At 25.3% G+C, this 17,665-nt stretch overlaps 1 protein-coding gene across 3 annotated transcripts in view; it reads right to left on the reverse strand.

The window, feature by feature from the left end:
• The window catches only part of LOC145843367 (uncharacterized), a 46,934-nt gene continuing 29,269 nt past the window's right edge, over nucleotides 1-17,665 (reverse strand). Inside the window, exons 27-57 of one of the 3 annotated variants that reach the window (XM_082950833.1) lie at nucleotides 16,598-16,651; nucleotides 16,088-16,141; nucleotides 15,531-15,578; nucleotides 14,505-14,549; nucleotides 14,393-14,446; nucleotides 13,644-13,697; nucleotides 12,466-12,519; nucleotides 11,909-11,962; nucleotides 11,298-11,402; nucleotides 11,099-11,152; nucleotides 10,977-11,030; nucleotides 10,417-10,470; nucleotides 9,959-10,012; nucleotides 9,809-9,859; nucleotides 9,597-9,701; nucleotides 9,439-9,546; nucleotides 9,284-9,334; nucleotides 7,999-8,106; nucleotides 7,068-7,121; nucleotides 6,792-6,845; nucleotides 6,054-6,107; nucleotides 5,447-5,608; nucleotides 5,255-5,308; nucleotides 5,090-5,179; nucleotides 4,860-4,913; nucleotides 4,447-4,536; nucleotides 2,865-3,012; nucleotides 2,329-2,435; nucleotides 1,141-1,263; nucleotides 720-869; nucleotides 1-408 (exon numbers count right to left, since the gene is read on the reverse strand). In XM_082950833.1, coding sequence (XP_082806959.1) covers nucleotides 256-408; nucleotides 720-869; nucleotides 1,141-1,263; nucleotides 2,329-2,435; nucleotides 2,865-3,012; nucleotides 4,447-4,536; nucleotides 4,860-4,913; nucleotides 5,090-5,179; nucleotides 5,255-5,308; nucleotides 5,447-5,608; nucleotides 6,054-6,107; nucleotides 6,792-6,845; nucleotides 7,068-7,121; nucleotides 7,999-8,106; nucleotides 9,284-9,334; nucleotides 9,439-9,546; nucleotides 9,597-9,701; nucleotides 9,809-9,859; nucleotides 9,959-10,012; nucleotides 10,417-10,470; nucleotides 10,977-11,030; nucleotides 11,099-11,152; nucleotides 11,298-11,402; nucleotides 11,909-11,962; nucleotides 12,466-12,519; nucleotides 13,644-13,697; nucleotides 14,393-14,446; nucleotides 14,505-14,549; nucleotides 15,531-15,578; nucleotides 16,088-16,141; nucleotides 16,598-16,651 — 2,454 coding nt within the window. In that variant the 3' untranslated portion in view covers nucleotides 1-255. Of the gene's footprint in view, nucleotides 409-719; nucleotides 870-1,140; nucleotides 1,297-2,328; nucleotides 2,436-2,864; nucleotides 3,013-4,446; nucleotides 4,537-4,859; nucleotides 4,914-5,089; nucleotides 5,180-5,254; nucleotides 5,309-5,446; nucleotides 5,609-6,053; nucleotides 6,108-6,791; nucleotides 6,846-7,067; nucleotides 7,122-7,998; nucleotides 8,107-9,283; nucleotides 9,335-9,438; nucleotides 9,547-9,596; nucleotides 9,702-9,808; nucleotides 9,860-9,958; nucleotides 10,013-10,416; nucleotides 10,471-10,976; nucleotides 11,031-11,098; nucleotides 11,153-11,297; nucleotides 11,403-11,908; nucleotides 11,963-12,465; nucleotides 12,520-13,643; nucleotides 13,698-14,392; nucleotides 14,447-14,504; nucleotides 14,550-15,530; nucleotides 15,579-16,087; nucleotides 16,142-16,597; nucleotides 16,652-17,665 lie in introns of those variants that run through there. The other 2 variants (XM_082950832.1, XR_014370235.1) reach the window with 2 other exon arrangements.

Consider the following 17,665-nt stretch of genomic DNA (forward strand, 5'->3'; position numbering starts at 1 on the left):
GAAGTAGTTGTTTATCAGAAAACATTGAGGCAATATAAGAAAACGTTGATAAATTGTTTTCCACGAAAGTTTTTATAAAGTTTAAGAAAATAATTGTATAACATAAAAATAAAATCGTATCATTTGTACTTGAGATACTTTAAAAACCAATAAAAACTATAATTTCAAAATATTGTTTAGAAAAGTCATGTTTTGTCTATTCTATGTAGTTATTTACGCACAGTGAAGATTATTTGTTGCATCAAATTTTTATTGTTAAAGAAAACAAACAGGTCCTATTTTCATACCAAACTTTTGATCTCTGTGTAAAAAGTCTCCAATTGAAAAGTCTCTAACAGGCAAAACTTTAAGATTATTTCCGAACGAAGTTATTGTAAAAACTGTACGATCTTTCTTTTTTGACTTTGCCTGTTTCAAAACATTCATTAGAGCGGTTGAGTATCTTTAATTTACGCAGTGTAATAAAGTTTAAGAGCTAAAACAACAAAAAAATCAACTTTATTAATTAAAAAAAAGGTGTTTCAGTTTTTAAATACACTTAATTTACGCATAGTAAAAATTTTTAAATAGCTACAGTAGAAAAAGTGCTTTGTAAAACATACCTTATGTGTTTTATTTGACTACAAGGTAAAATTTATCTCAAAACTCAATAACTTTACTAGTTTCGATTACAAGTTTTGTTTATGCACGCGTTACAATTGACTTTTATAAAAAAATACCTGACAACCGTCTTTTTCGACATAGTAGTTTGCATCGTCATCGAGAAGCTGGTGAATTCTTCCGTCGTCTCCAATGTATTTCAACGAGTGTTTGTGGGATCCACTGCTATCTTTGGCAGCAACAGTCTCTAAACATCTGAACACGAACGCCTGTTTTTAAATATTATTTTAACACTAGATTACAAAAACATTCTAGTACTTGTTTTTTTGATAATTTTAAATATAAATAGTTAGGGTACTATCTATACTTATATATAAAATTAAGTATTAAGTTGTTATTAAGTTCCAAAAAATGAATATACTACAACAGAAAACAATAACTTGTATATAATTAAAAAAATAAGTTGCTTATTGCTATGTATAAAGCTTAAACTAACTAGTTTACTTATTTACCACTTCTCTAGCTATTACTAAAACTCACTTGTTTGGCGCGTGTGCTGAAGTATCTCAGTAGCTTTATTTGTCCTTGCTTGATCCCGTACGTTATCTGCCGATCCTCGTACTTCGCGTTCCACCAGTTCCGTTCTGAATCGTGTTCTGGGCTCTGTACAAGATATGGCCATCGTCTGAACGGAATCTGATAAACGAGGAACCGCCTCAACGATCCAATAATAAACTTTCGAATCGAGCAAGCCGTTATATGTTTTAATCTATCCCCATTAATTAGAAAAGTTTACATTTGGGATTATTTAGACAACGTTTGGTATAGAGCGGTTTTTAGTACGTAAGTAGTTATTAAGTATTTCAGTTAGAAATCCATGTTATATAAAAATTAGAATATAAACATTTTTTTAGGTGTGAGATGTAAAGTATAAAAATACTTAGTTCAAAGTTTTTTTTTCCCACTTTCATTTCCTACATAATGGAAAACACTAAAAAATCAACTAGACATAGACTATAGCTGACAATTTTTTAATAAAATGTTGATTATCTTGCTTTAAACAAATGTCGGTTACTTTTTTTCTAATAGCTTACTATCAAAAATTTCTATATAGCATCATTAAAAGCAACTATAGAATTTACAGTTAAAGTAAAACAAAAGTTAAAAGTTTTTAAAACATTTGGATTAAAAAAACACAATTTTAACTTCAATTTTAATTTGTATCTAAAATTGCTAAAAGATTTAAACCGAAAGATCTTAATTTTCTTTATTATCAATCTATACAATATTATAAAACTTAAGCACTATCTTTAATTTAACTTAGTTATATGTTACTCTTATTGTAAGCTATTAACTAAACAAAGATAACTGAATCTATATTTTATATCAGCGCAAAAAAATATTTTTACTGTTATCAATTTTTAAGTTTGAATTAAAACTAAATAGTTAAAAAAACTTTGTTTAAATTAATAATCTATACTTTAAAATGTCTTCGACTTGTTCGTGACAAGAGTATATAATATTGTATATTTTGTTAACGTAACAAAGATAACTGTTTTTATAACTTGAATACCAAAGTAATAACAGAAATATAAATTTAGGAGTTCAGGACTGAATACTGAACAGGTATCTTTAATTTATCAAATAACTAGTAGTTTTTTATCTTGATAAAGTTTGTCGTAAAATAAAATTGTTGATTAAGACAGTTATTGTCTCGTTTAAACAAACCCTTTCGTGAGTTGGCATGAGACAAGTCTCCCCTCCAGCTGTAAAATTACAGAAAGCCACAAAAGAATCTGCTGTCGAACCTTCATTGGGGTCAATGTAGAAGTCGCCTGAAGTTATATAAAAACATTTTTTAAAACCCAAGTATGGTAAGCAAATAATTGTTTATAGTTGTCACAAAATTTAGCGTTATTTCCTTCAACAAAACTTTTTTCGGTTTTTTATGCTTGAAGAGAAGGTAAATCAGGTACTAAAAACATGTAGTTGGCAATGGTAATAAACTTACAAGTAGATTTTAACAAATTCTTAGTAACCAACTTAAAACTTTTAAAGCTGTTTGAAGGTTAGTTGTCAAGCTAAACCAAAACGATTGTGTTACAACATTAAAAAAAAACTTATCTATACGGTGCAGTTTGAAAATACAAGTGTTTAATAATTTGTTTTAACTTTAAATAATGTGAACACTTGTGTTAAACAAAATGAAACTAAACAAACATTTTGAAAAAAAGTATCTAGTTAAAAAAAAAAAACATACAAACCATCATCAAGATTTTTCCGAACAACCATGAGATCTTTGCAAGTCCTAGCAGGTTTCATTTTGCTACCATGCCCTATTTCAGTGGTCATTAATGTTACGTTAACTGCAATGTCTCTTAATGTCACAAACATTTTTTTACGTAGTGGTTCCTATATGAATATATAATTGATATTATACGGCTAGTAGTAAAATAAAATGTTTTTTTATTATTGTATAACCAAAAATAAAATTAAAATAAACGTTATCAGTTTAAAAAAAGTTGATTTACTTAAAAACCAAAATACTTTTTTGGGTGGTATGGTGGTTAAGTTTTTATAAAAAATATGCAAAATTTATAGTTTTTACTAAAGTGTTTGAAGTAGATAAAAAGCCCTAAAAAAGCGTTTTATAATTTGATTGTCATATAAAAAAAAATTATCAAAATATACGTTTTAAGATATTAGTTTTATTAAAAGTTTTGCAATGTTTAAAATAAAGTTTGAACATGTTAAACTAAACATATTGTTTTTATTAAATAAAAGAATAAGGTACTTATATAAATCTATAAAATTTTGTTTAAGTAACATCGAAAATTTATTATGTTTGTTAATTTTACAAAGTTTTATACCTTATAAATTTCGAAAACTGTTTAGAAAGTTTATAACTATTTAAAAGGTTTGTGGCTGCTAAAAAGTTTAACTTTCAAAGTTGAAAAAATATTTTAAACAAAACTTTATAGGTTAATAAAAAGTCTAAAGTGTATTGTATTACAATACTTTTCAAAAAAAAAAAAACAACCCTAAAGCCTATTTAACCGATGCTTCAATGATTATTTTGAGTTTTTCTTTATATATGTTTAAAAAAGCGTAAATTTTTATTTACTAAGGCCTAATAGTGCAAAAATGTATAGTTATATGACTGTTAGTGGCAGGTTTAAATAGTTGTAAAAGTTAATAGACCTATTTATAATTTTGTATATACAGTTTTTGGGTAGTTTTCAAATTTGCACTAGCGTACAAAATTGCGCGAGGGGACAAAATTGCACGAGAGCACAAACTTGCACGAAAATACTTTTGCACGAAGACACTTTTGCACCAGGAAATAAAATTGCACGAAGGTAAAATTGCACAAAGTCACTTTTGCACGAAGACACTTTTGCACGAGCAGACAATTTTGCTCAAAGAAATTTTTGCTCGGGTTATTTTTTTTAATATCACTGTTACCCCTAACCCATACCCTCGGTCAGTAATTTTTTTTTTGTTTTTTTATAAATTTATAGTTTTATTTTCTTTTTTTTTTTTTTTTTTTTTTCCGTTTTTCTTTTACTCTCGTGCAAAAATGTAATTCGTGCAAAATTGACCCTTTGTGCGAAATTTTGTTCGTGGATTTTTGTCCCCTCGTGCAATTTTGTATTCGTGCAATTTAGACCTGTTCACAGAGTTTTTTTTTATATAAAATTTAACCAAAATTAAAATAACCGTTTACCTAATTTTTTAAATATTTTGCTAAAAAACGCAATTAGAAAACTTCATTATACAACTTTCACGAGAACTTTGCTTATTAAAACTAAGAAAAACCAACCATAAAATAAAATAAAAATTTACCGATGCATTGTTGTTGAACCGTTTAAATGTTTTGTTTACTAGAGCCCAAATTTCTTTTTCCACGTCTTTAAAGGATCTGCCTGGTAAACCCTTTAATTAAATATGTTTTTGTTAATTTAAAGCAGTATCCTTGATTGTAAAACAGTTAGTAAAGCAACAATTAATAATATGCATTACTAAATTTATTTCTAACAGTCAAGAAATAACCTTAAATGATATGCTATTTAGTTAATAAATACAAAACTTTGTTTTCTTTTGAACAATTTAATACATCTCACTGAAGTTTATGTGTCTTGAGCACTCGCAAATATAATTTGTTTTACTTATTATATAAAGTATAAAGCTAGCTATAAACTAAGAATACATAGTCAAATTTCAGAAATATACAAAACGTTTTTAGACTAATTACAAACCCTTGAACCTTGAAGTCCTTTTAAACCTCTTCTGCCTTTCGCACCAGGCTTGCCCTGTTTAAGTTTATACTTAATTGATAGAAAAATGTATGCTTTTCTAAAATATTTTTATATTCAACTTACACTTTTTTGTAAATTTTATTTTAGTATTAGTATTAAGTTTAAGACGCGTAAAGTATTTTTACTGAACTCTTGTTTGTATGTAATATGAGTGAAAACCAAAAACAGACTTTTAGACCAGCTAGTCCTCGCAATCCTTTGTCTCCTTGTTCTCCTTGATTGCCATAAACACCATCTAAACCAGGTGATCCATCTCTTCCCTACAGTGATAGCAAACATTATAGTTTCAGACACAAAAACTTTATAAATATCTTAAACAAGGTAAAAAGTCTAGCCTGTGCTCCTTTATATCCTTTATATCCAGGTGGTCCTCTAGGCCCCGGATCACCCTAAAAAAAAGTCTTGATTTACATGTGAAACTGAAATAATCATAAATAACTGATCTTAAAGATTAATATAAAAATATATAGTTTAATACCATCGGTTTAAAAGAAACTCATATCTCAGATAAAATGTTAAAAACAAACTTTTGGCCCTTGTACACCAGGATCACCTTTAGGTCCCTGGTAACCATCTCTACCCTTTGGACCTCTTAGTCCTCTATCTCCATCCAAACCACTTGGTCCAGGACTGCCTTGATAACCTTTTCTGCCTCTTTTGCCTATATTACCTGGGTTGCCAAAACGACCCTGTAATATAAGGAATGCAAAGAAAATGATACATACTCAAGTATTAATTTTGAAAAAATCTAGAGTTTTCAGTTCCTTTTTTTTACCAGCAACGATAAAAGTTTAGATTGGAATTACAACAAAATTTCTCAGTTTTATTTGAGTAAAAACCAGAATTTAATCATAACTAAAGTTTTTTAAGTAAAAAACACTTCAGTTTGTTACTGTAAAGTTTATTAAAATTCATCGAGTATACATAGATTATGTTACTTTTTAATAGTACAGTAAACGACAGATTTAAAAATGTATTTCTTATATATAACATGTATAAAAAAACTGTCGTTTGTTGTATAATAAATAAAGTATTTAGCTCCAATTTTATTTGTTGAACCTTGTTGATAAAATATTTATAATAAAGCTACAAATATAGATTATCTTAAATATTTTACGAAACAATTAGACTCACTACGGAACCTTCAGGTCCATTTGCTCCACTAGGACCTGTATATCCTTGTAAGCCCTTTAAAAAGTAAATTTTACTTTAAATTATTTTTTTTACTCTATAGTTTTTGTTAATACTTTCAAAACAACATAAGTCTATGACTCAGATGCAGAAAATACTCATTTGAAAGTTTAAAACAATTGAAAGAACTTTAAAGTTATAATTCAATTTTGATGATAATAAACCAGTTTTGAAAATATTATAAAGAAGGATTGTTGGAATCTATAAAACTTTTTTTTTGTAAGAGATCATAAGGAAAACTATTTCTAAACCTTAATTACAAGAAATAGTAAACTAGTTAATTTGTGTGTTATATTCATGTGTGATTGAATGTTTTGAAAAAATACTACATAAGTGTAGCCTAAGGTTTATTATAAAGAGCTTATTGTAAAGTACTAAGCAGAGTTCCTGAGCTCTTTTTTCTTGTTTTAAATGAGCACCTATAAATCGTAGATTTTAAACAATTCTTTATTAAAAAGATTTTTTAAATGATTAAGCTATGTAAGATTAGTGTCATAATAGTATTAAAAAGCTTTGTTGTTCTGTCAAAGTTGTCTATAGGTTTTGCATTGTTGATAATTTCAAAACATTTTTTTACAGTACTAATGTACTTGAATGATTATTTATAAAGCTTTAAAAAAACTATAGTTTAGTATTTTATTATAGTTTATTCAAAAATTACACAAGTTTTGGTTTACACACCGTAATACCTGTCTTTCCAATATTACCTCTATGTCCTTTTCTTCCTTTCGATCCCTTAAAAATAAACGATTTAAAAATAAAGTTTACTTATTTGAAGTTCTTAAATAAAAGCTTGATTGATTATACTCTTTATGTTAACATAATACAACAAATGCTATAATGAATTAAACATTAAGAAACTTTCTAAGGCAGTTAGTAAAAGTATCATACTAATTAAAAAACACTTGAAAAACGTAGGTAATATAATTTACAACTAAAACCATAGACTCAACTAACTTTGTTACCTTTTTTCCCTTTTTTTCCTTCCTTACCAGGTCTTCCCGGCTGTCCCTTTAGAAAACAGTTGACTTTTTATATTTAAAGTGTAAAGTAGGCAACAAACTTGTTAACTTGAAGTATTTTTTACTAAAACTGGAAGAAAGTTAATGAACGAAATTTGATAAATATAAGCATATATTTTAATAACATGCTAGTTTAAACCACTAGTTCCAAAATTAAACTTTAATTTAGTTTCAAATGCACAAATATATTGTGCTACTTTATTAGAAGAAATAGCAAAAAATAAATTAAGTTAGAATTACAAAAATACAACAACTTATTTTATGTTTAAAAACTCAAGTTCTTATAGATTTTTGGTCAGGAATAAATAAACATAGAATAAACTTATTCTTGACTGCATTTATAAAATTTGACGTTTTATTAGATTACTAAGTTTTCAGATTTTTAAGTCTCTTGAAGACTTTTAACCTTTGACGTTAATTCAACAGATACATTACGTGAGTTTTTACAAATAAGACTAAGTAAAAATCATTTTAACATTCTTAAAAAGCTTAGATATTTTTCTATTGTAATATAATTTACTTATTGCAGTGTAAATAACTCAGATATAAACTTACTGGATGGAAGTAAGTTTATATTAGAAAGAATTAAATACTAAATACTTACGCTTTTAAATTAATTTTAAGGAAATTTATCGGTTGAGATTTAGTCAACAAAAAATTATGTGATTAGAAATAGCTTAAAAATTAACCGATATGGGTTGTAATGTAAAATTGGTGTCATAGTTTCTTCTACTTTTAAAAAATAATGTACTTTAAAAAACAAAAAACAGTTTTATAAATTAAGAATATTTAAATAAATGTTTTTAACTTAAATACTTTACAAAACTTTTGGGTTGTTTAGATTTTTACGTAAATTGACTACTAACATTGTAACCAAAATTTCCAGTTGTTCCTCTTAATCCAGGAAATCCGATTTCCCCCTTGTATCCTTTTGCACCAATATTACCTTTTCTACCTTTTAGTCCTTGTGTACCCTAAAAATTTTATAATTTTTTCAAAATGTATAAAAACAACTGGGGTATAAAAAACAACTATAAATTACAATGCCATTTTATTAGTTAAGCTCTTTTTTTTTTCATTTAATAGTTTTTAAGTTTTAGATTTGAAAATTAGCAATTGAATTTAAGCGTCTTATGTTCTTACAACTAAATTATAAAAACATCATCTTATACGTTTATTTAAACATAATTACATATAAATATGCATAGATACGTTAAAATATGAAAAAGAAACAATAATAAACAGAAAGTTAAAAGCGATCTTTCAGTCTTTACGATAGGCATTAAACAAATCAATAGATATTTTTTTTTGTTGTATTTACAGTCTTTACATCAATTGATAAAACCAAACTACAAGTTCTAAGTTAAGATCATACAATGCGTAAAAAATTAAACTTTATAAAATATTTCATGACGGCTTTATTTTTAAATTTGTGTTTTAAGTAAAATTTTAGGTGGATCAATTGAATTCATCTTTACAGTTTTAGAAAAAGATTAAATTTTAAATTTAAAAAAACAAAATTTAAACATAACTAAATATTTATTTTTTTTTAAATGGATGGAAAAATTTTTTTTAAATTGTTATAAATTATTTTTGTTTACTTAATCTTATTTTGCACTCCTCTTATTGATTGATTATTATGGTACCTTTTTATTGAAAATCGAATAATCAATATAGTAACTTTTTGTTTAGTTAATAACATAAATGTTAATAATTGTAAATGCATTCTTAGACAGTTATATGAAACCAAAATACTTTTTCGTTTTAGTGTAGTTAGGGAAACTGATTATTGGTAGTGTTTAATTAAAACAAGTTTACTTTATATTGTATTATTAATTCTAAATTTTATCATGTTGTATTTTTTTATTTAAATTTGTATCTAGTTTATAACATTAGGCTAAACATTTAAGTTGCTTCTTAAACAGTAAAAATTCTACAATTTTAATTATAAACAATTGAAAACTTTAAAAAAGAATAATTTATAAAACTACTTGTTCAAATTTTTAAACTAAACATGCTTTACTATTTAAAATTAGTCTTATGTTCCTATTTTCATAAATTTACTATAAAAACTAACTTACTAAATTTGCTTAATAGCAAAAAAAATGAAATCAAAAAGCACCACTAACATCGTTATAAAAACAAACTTACCACGGTACCGCGTCTTCCTTTAATGCCTTTTGTGCCTTTTTTACCTTCTTTCTATAATTTTACTGTTTTTGAAAATAGATACAAATACAAATTTAGTTAATTAATTTACAAATAATATGCATTATATTATTTATTAACAAAAAAAAAGTACAAACAGATATTCCAGCGGGACCTCTCCTTCCTTTAGGACCGAGACTACCATCGGGTCCTGGTTCTCCTTCAGCTCCAATGTGTCCTTGCTTTCCTTTCGCTCCAATATCTCCCTTTAAAATATTTTGTAAAAAGTTATAGAAAAGAGAAATTTAGGACTTACATCCACTCCTTTCGGCCCAATTATTCCCGGCTCGCTATATCCTAGTTCTCCTTTTAAACCTTTATCGCCTTTCAGACCTTTATTACCTGGTAACCCGGGAAGACCCTAAAAATTTTTAAACTTTGAAAAAAATACATTTCTATGTACTGTAACACTTTTTTATTTCCGCGGTGTAAAAGAGGATAAGTAGTGATTAATTAGTGATTACTTACAGTTAATCCTTTACTTCCTTGATCTCCTTGGACCCCAACTTCTCCTGGTCTCTATAAAATATTAAACATTATTTAAACTTTATCTTCTGAAGCAACTACAAACAAAAACTATTTTTTTATATATACTCTTATAAATTAAGACTTTCATACTTCTTTTCCTTTCTTTCCTTTTTTACCTTGATTTCCTCTTTCACCTTCTTCTCCCTAAAAAAAATCGAACTTACTGTAGAGAAAAAACGAGTTATTAGAATAGTTGGTTTATTTAAAGTCTTAATAAAAGTAAACTTGCAGTTACAATTTTCTTTTGAAAATTAAGCACCATTATTTAAAAGGCTTTTTTTTTTGATACTAAGTAAACCATGGAAACTATTTTTTTTAAAGTTTAATCAAGTAAGTTTTTTTTAGGTCATGATTGAATTTATGATTTGAAAAAACAATATAAGTTATTGAAATTTTTTTTTTTTTATACTGTGAATGTTCGGTAAAAGTTTAATGGTAGTAATTCATTTGTAGATTCTTTAAATCTTGTTTATTAAAAGTATTAAGAATGCAAAAAACTTTTTTAAAGGTTAAGATAAAATTTAAACTAATGTCTGAAAACAACTGACTGGTATTCCCATTGAACCTTGAATCCCTTCAATTCCCCTTGTACCTTTTTCGCCCTAAAAAATATTATTTTCATTTCAAAGTAAAAACTATTATTGTTTACTTTTAAAGTATTTCAATATTTAAAATAGTTTTTCAGAAAAAAAACTTGACAGACTTTAAAAATTTCTATGCAGTGATAATAATCTTTTTTTTACCAGTAAAGAATGTTTTTTCTTATTTGGTTAATATTATAAATAAAAAGTGTAGCTTACTCGTAATCATAGCACTTAATTAAGTTTATTTTATTTTAACTACGGCAAATAAAAAAAAACTTAGTAGTTTATTCGTTTAGTAAGAAAATTCGTAAATTAAAACTTTTAGACTAGTTTTATTTCATATATTTTACTGTAGTTATGTTTTTTCTAAATTGAAAAAAATTCCTAATCATGATATTTTTGTTATAAAAAATTCAAAATTTTTAAACTTAGTAATAGTTTTGAAAACAACTAAGTAATAAATTGTTTTTAGTATTAAACATAGTACTAAAAGTTTACTATTATCATTTCTATTAACAATATACTTTTTCTCCTTTTTGTCCAAGTTCTCCTTTTAGTCCGTCTAACCCGCATCTTCCCTAGAACAAAAAATATGATAAAAACGAAATGTAAAAATTTTGATTACTAAAACAATACAAAAACATACTTTTTCTCCAATTCTTCCTATTATCCCCGTATTACCTTTGTTTCCGACTGCACCCTAACAAAGTTGAATGTTTAAAATAATTATGTAAATTAAGGTTGTTAATACTTAGCTTTAAACTTTTAAAGTAGTAATGTTTTAAACTTTAATAAAAGTACATTTTAGTATATTAAAGATTAATATTCAAACCAACAATGTTTACCTTGAACCCTTTGATGACTTTACCAGAATTTCCTTTAGCTCCACTGATTCCTTTCAGTCCTTTCCTTCCGAAGTAACCAGGATAACCTGGAGCCCCAATTATGCCCTTAAGTTTTTTCAAAGATCTTTTAAACATTTCTGTATTATTTAGCTTAGATTCTAAACAATAAAATTAAAATTCGTGTATTTTCATTTGTTTATTAATATCATTTGTTATTATTTAATATCCTAAAAACATTGAACTAATTTAATCTAGTATTCTGACAAGAGACGAAATAAAAACCATCAACTACTATGTAGGGAAGCTATTGACAGAAAATTCTTCTAAACTAATTAGATTAAGTGTTTTTTTCAAATTGAATTTACGTTAGAACTATAGTTCAGTTCACAAAATGTCCTAATTATAAACATTTTCTAGATTAGTTTTTATAAGTTAAAAACAGTAGCGATCATTAAGTTATGCAGAATTTTTTTTAGCAAAACTAGATTTTTCAAAAAATTAAAAATTAAAACTGCAAACAAGCTGGATAATATTTTCTATTCAAACTTATTTCATTCTCTTTAATTAAAATTTAAATTAATTTCAAAAATAAATAAATAAAAATTACTTACGTGCTCACCTGGTCTACCAGGTCTACCATAAACTCCAGGACTACCTTTTGTTCCCTGCATAATTTATTAAAAAAACATGCTTTTTAGTCATAAGTATGATCTAAATTTCTGTTTAAATATCATTAGTATGATAATATAGCAAAATAATAACATTATCTTCAAATAAAAAAAAACCTTAAAAGTAACTCTGTGACGGTTAGAATTATTTAAACTAGTAAAATGATAGTATAAAATAAAGTTTTTAACATAAAATTTGATCATACCAATTAAATCATCTGACCTCAAGCACCAGAGTACAAGTCTGATAATCAAGTTGGTATGATCAAACCTTATTTTAACGTGAGCTTATCTCACGGAAAACGAAAGTCCAGGCTTAGGCTCTGTACAATTTCGCTGATGTTTTTGTTGATATAAAAACAAACATTTTATTTAAAAATTTTTGTTTGTTTGTCAAAAATTTGGTCAAAATAAATAAAACCACATGCTTTATAGTTTAAATTTTAAACATTTTAATTCTCAATCAATCATATAGATTTTTATGTGTTTAGTATTTTAACCTTTTCTCCTTTTATTCCAGCTGGACCACGCAATCCAATTAACCCATTCGGACCCTAAATGTTGTCAGTTTTTAAATACTACAAAAGTAAAAAAAAAACACTTCATAAAATAAAGCTAAAAAATATGTGCTAATTAAAAAAAACATTATGGTTTTTTCAATATACTAAATAGGTAGATATACAAAAATGTTCATAAATCTAAAGCGACTTATAACTGAAATTACAGACTTTTTTTGTACAGTTGTTAAAAAAGTTACTCAGTTATTTGTAAAAATCTTTACAGCTATAAAATTGTAATTTTTTATCAAATACGAACGACTTTCTGTTATTCTGTTTTAATTTTATAATTGAAGTGTAATTTTTCTATCATTTGTTGTTCAAATTTAAGTTTGATAAATCTTAATTTTAATTAAAAGAAAAATTTCTGTAAATGTTTTAGATAAGTTCTAAAACGTTAACTTTCACTAAAACCATACTCAAAAAATAAATAAACGGTGAAGATATTTTTAATGTTATGGTTATTTACGATTTAGAAAAATACTTAGTAATTAGTAAAAAAAAATTCTAATCTTGATTTAAGTTTAAAAAAAAAGAGTTAAAAAAAAAATCATATGATAGAATGTTGAATTTTATACACTACTTTACTAAAATTTAAGTTTTTATAAACCTATAAGTTTTCAAACTTGCGTCTAGCGTTAAAGAGTTAAGTACAAACAAGTATAAGCTTTAGAACTGCTAGTACCTTTTTTATTTGTAACAGGTTTACTGTAAATAAAAATATTTAGAATACGGATGTTTAGCCAAATAACATCTATGTTTAACACAGTATTAGAACATAAATACTTTTTAAAGAATAAAAAAATAGAAAAACTCATTTGTTAACAATACACTATTTTTAACAACTGAAACTCTTTCTGGTGATTATAAAAACATGTAAATTTATTATTGAGCAAGTTTTTTGCTTGATTTATAGAAATATAGATACGTTTTTTTAACAATTGTACAGCAAAAATAGTGAAGGAAAATTATAAACTATTAAACAAAAATTAAAGTATATGATAATTCAAGATATAGCTCGAACATAATTCTAATAAATAATAATTCTTATGATACTGTTAAACTTATGTTTATTTCTATAGTCGGCAAGCTATACACTTTTAGATGAAAAATACACTCACTTGATACCCTTTGTTTCCAGTTGGACCCTCTTCGCCTTGGGCCCCAGGAAACCCCTAATTATATTATTAACAGTTATTTTTTTAATTATACAAAGTACTTAAAAACTAAGTAATATATACTTTTTTTTAAACACATACTTACTAATTTATATTTATTTAAATAGCTAAAGATAATTTTTTTTCTCAAAAAATTTACAAACATTAGATAAAACTATTCAATGTTTTTAATAAAAACATTACTTAATTATTTGTATCTGATTGTATTGAGATTACAAACTTTGTTCCAGTATTTAACAACAAAAAAAATAATTACGAAATTATAGTTTTACAGTACTTTAACGCTGAACTATATGAAAAGTTTAAGGAGAGTACAAATTTATTATAATTTGAAAGTAAAATATTAGCTAATTTAAACTAACACTATCAGTCAATACAATTTTTGTAAGCCATGAACTTACAAAACTTAAAGTAAGTTTAACTAAAAGGTAGAAAATATGTATAAAACAAAATTGCAAAAAACTACATTGTATACAAAAATATTTAAAAAAATCAAAACTATCACTTTAAGCTTACACTAACAATATTGACTAAGATTGTTTATCTTATGATTGTTAAAAGAATACAAACTAGATTGTTCGATACTTTTTGAGTATGAAAAAAGGTTTTTAAAAGATTTAAACTTTTATTGAAAATTTATCATATAAAAAGTTCCTAGTTAAAGATAAAGATAAAACACAAAATGTATTAACCCTCTGTCCGCTTCTACCTTGACCCCCTTCAAAACCTTTCACACCGGCTTCTCCCTTTAAAAAACATAATGTAATAAATGCCCTTCTAATTTCTTATTAAAGTTTCACTTACTTGAATGCCAGGCAAACCAATCTCGCCTTTATATCCCTTGTACCCCTGGATAAATACAATAATGGTTTTTTCAATAATGTTTTTAAAACGTTTTTGTAGAGTATCTACTAGTTTGTCAATTTAGTACTGAAAAACTAAGACGATATTTAAATTAAAAAAAGTTTAAAGTCACCATCAAAAAAGAAGAACACAATTTCATTTTAACACTAGACTAATGTTACAATACTTACGAAATAAGTTAAAAATATTGCCATATAAATTTTGTATCTTACCGCCGTAAGAAGTAAAATAAGTTTAAACCTATAGTAGAAATAACTACTTTATAAATTCTTAAAATTTAATCGGAGTAACGATTAAAAACTATTAACTTGGTTCATTCATCACAAAACATTAAAATATTGTTGTACATTTAAGTTAAACTTTTAACAAAAATTAAAACATAATTTTTCTAACAGGTTTTATTGTACAGTTTAACACGACACAACCTTTCAGTATTTAATAACTAAGTTTATATAATAGTATGATAAGATGTTTGTTTAAAACTTTAATATACAGACACAAGTTTAATAGCATAACTTATAGTTTTTAAATCTTATCAATATCAATTATAATAAAAACTTGATAAACAAAAAAACACTCGATTAAAAAATAAAATAAAAACACTATATTTTACAGTTATTACAAAAGAATACTTTATCGATTGTAAATATAAATTTTAAAAAATGAAACTAATTTTTATATTTTGTTTAACAGCGTTTAAAATTAGATATAAGTAAACAATATTTTTTACATAAAACAATTCTGCCAGCATTTTAAGGTCATACGCTTTTTTATTAAAAAAAAATTGTTTTAAAAATGACTATTTTTAACAATATAAGCTTTCAATATGTATTCTTTACACTTTTTTACATTAAACAACTAGTAATCAATCTAGACTGTTGTGACTAACACATTTAATATAATAGTAAAAATAGTTTTAAAGTTTGAAAGAGCTATAAATAAAACTTATGTTTGTTAACTTCTTACCTGAACTCCAAGAATTCCTTTTGGTCCTCTTGTAAAGTTTGCTGAACCCTTAAAATGTAAATATTAAATTTTATTTTTTGTTAATGTAACTTTTTTTTTTGAAGTATATTGCTAAATTAACAAAGTTTTTTTATTGTCATAATGTTAGTCATTACATTTCTCAATTTTTCTTAATCATCAGGAAACTAAATAAAATTAAAGAGAACACCTTAAAATAAAAAACCTAGCAGAAAAACGTTACAAATAAACTTTTAAGCTGTTAATTAAGATAAAATATCTAAACAAATCGAGCTTAAAAACGATAAAAAGTTTTGTATAAAATTTTTTATTTAACGATAATAAACGCTTAAAATATTTGGTCCTAGGACCTGGTGTAGGAAGAAACCTTTCGGTTATCGAGTCTTACACCACTTGGATACAGTTAAATGTCTTGTCCAGGACATATGTAAATATAATTAATTTTATATTTGTTTAAATCTAACACAAGTGGTTTACAAAAAAAAAAACTAATAGATAAGTTGAGTAGAGCTATAGGAGATTTAGTAAAACGAGTAAACTTTTTGTCCTTGCAGTCCGAGTGAACCTTTGTACCCGTTCCATCCTCTTGGTCCCTAAGAAAATTTGAAAACCTTTTTTTTATGACAAACTTTTTTTATATAGAACAATAAAAATCTATTTTTTAAATTGTTCTTGAACTTTAAACAGTTAAACGAGATGTTTTTTTTTGTACATTTATTTTTCACAAAAGTTTTTCAACTTAATTAATGCTGTAGTTAAAGTTTTGAATACATATAATTCATTTAGTTTCTTTTATCAACGTACTAAAAAATTTATCATAATTAAAATACATTGAAAATAAACAGCCATAGAATATGTTACAACGTTTGAACTACCACAAAGTTTTTACACATATATAAAAAAAGATTTCTTTAAGTTTGAAAATTATAAAATATAATAGTTTAACATGTTTCATTTTTCTAGCATGACATGTAAAAAGAAGCAAAGTAGTGTAATTACAAAAGAATCTAAAATATCTTAGTGTAACAAGAAATTTGTAAAATAACTACCGGTCTGCCAATATTTCCTTTTCTTCCTTTTAATCCTCTAATACCTTTTAAGCCCTAAAAGATTTAGTTGAATATTAGTTTAATATTGTTTTGTGCTTAAATTAACATAATTAACAATTGGAAATTTAAACTCATTTGTTTGATTATCTAAAACTTATGTAACAATGATTTTAGATATTTTGTTCTAGTTAGCAAAATCTAGTTACTGATAAAAATGTTGGTCATATTATGGTTTTTTAAGTAAAAACTATATTTAAAACTCAGCTATTTCTCATTTACACTCTATTAGTAAAACTTATCTTAAAACTATATTTAGAAATATAATATATTTAAATAATATTTCAAATCTATAAAACTAAACCAGTTAATGAATTAAGTTTAACTTGCACACTTAAAATAAGTACAGTTTTTAAGTCCTTTTTAAGTTATATATGTTTTATAAAACGTAAAATAAATTTGTTAATTTTGTCAATAAATACTAGACAGCGCGAAACGACCACCAAAATTAGTTTTTGAGGCAATCTACGACCAGTTCGTTCTTAAAATGAATCATCAAGTTAAATAAAAAATAATGTTTAATGAATCACTAATACTTTCAAAAAATAAATTGCTTTATCAAAAGTATTTTTAAATAGTTTTAAAAAGTTAATTAAGTTTCTTACTAATTTAAATATCTCTAAGTCTGATGAAAGAGGGTCTTAGAGTAATGACAATAACAAAACAAGGCTTTAACTATAGTGGTTTATTGAACAAAAACGAAAAATTGCTCAAAACTTGATGGTTCAAGGACCTGGATACGTAAAAAGACCTCTCGGTTATCAAGTTGCATACCCAGCTTAATCGAAATTACAATGAGCTACAAATGAAAAAAAAATTACAGTTTAATTAACCATATACATGCCGTGAATACTGTACAGAGCACAACCAAGTTATTTTCACACAAATAGTTTATTTTTTATTACTTAATGTACTCTCTTTTTTCGAGTGTCTACTGCTTAAGCTTGCCAGATTTTAATGCTTAGGTCAAACGTTAGATAGTGAACAACAAAAATTATAATAATAAGTTAA

Source organism: Thalia democratica, chromosome 8, assembly GCF_965202585.1.
Source record: "Thalia democratica chromosome 8, ktThaDemo2.hap1.1, whole genome shotgun sequence".
In the NCBI taxonomy this organism is placed as follows: Eukaryota; Metazoa; Chordata; class Thaliacea; order Salpida; family Salpidae; genus Thalia; species Thalia democratica.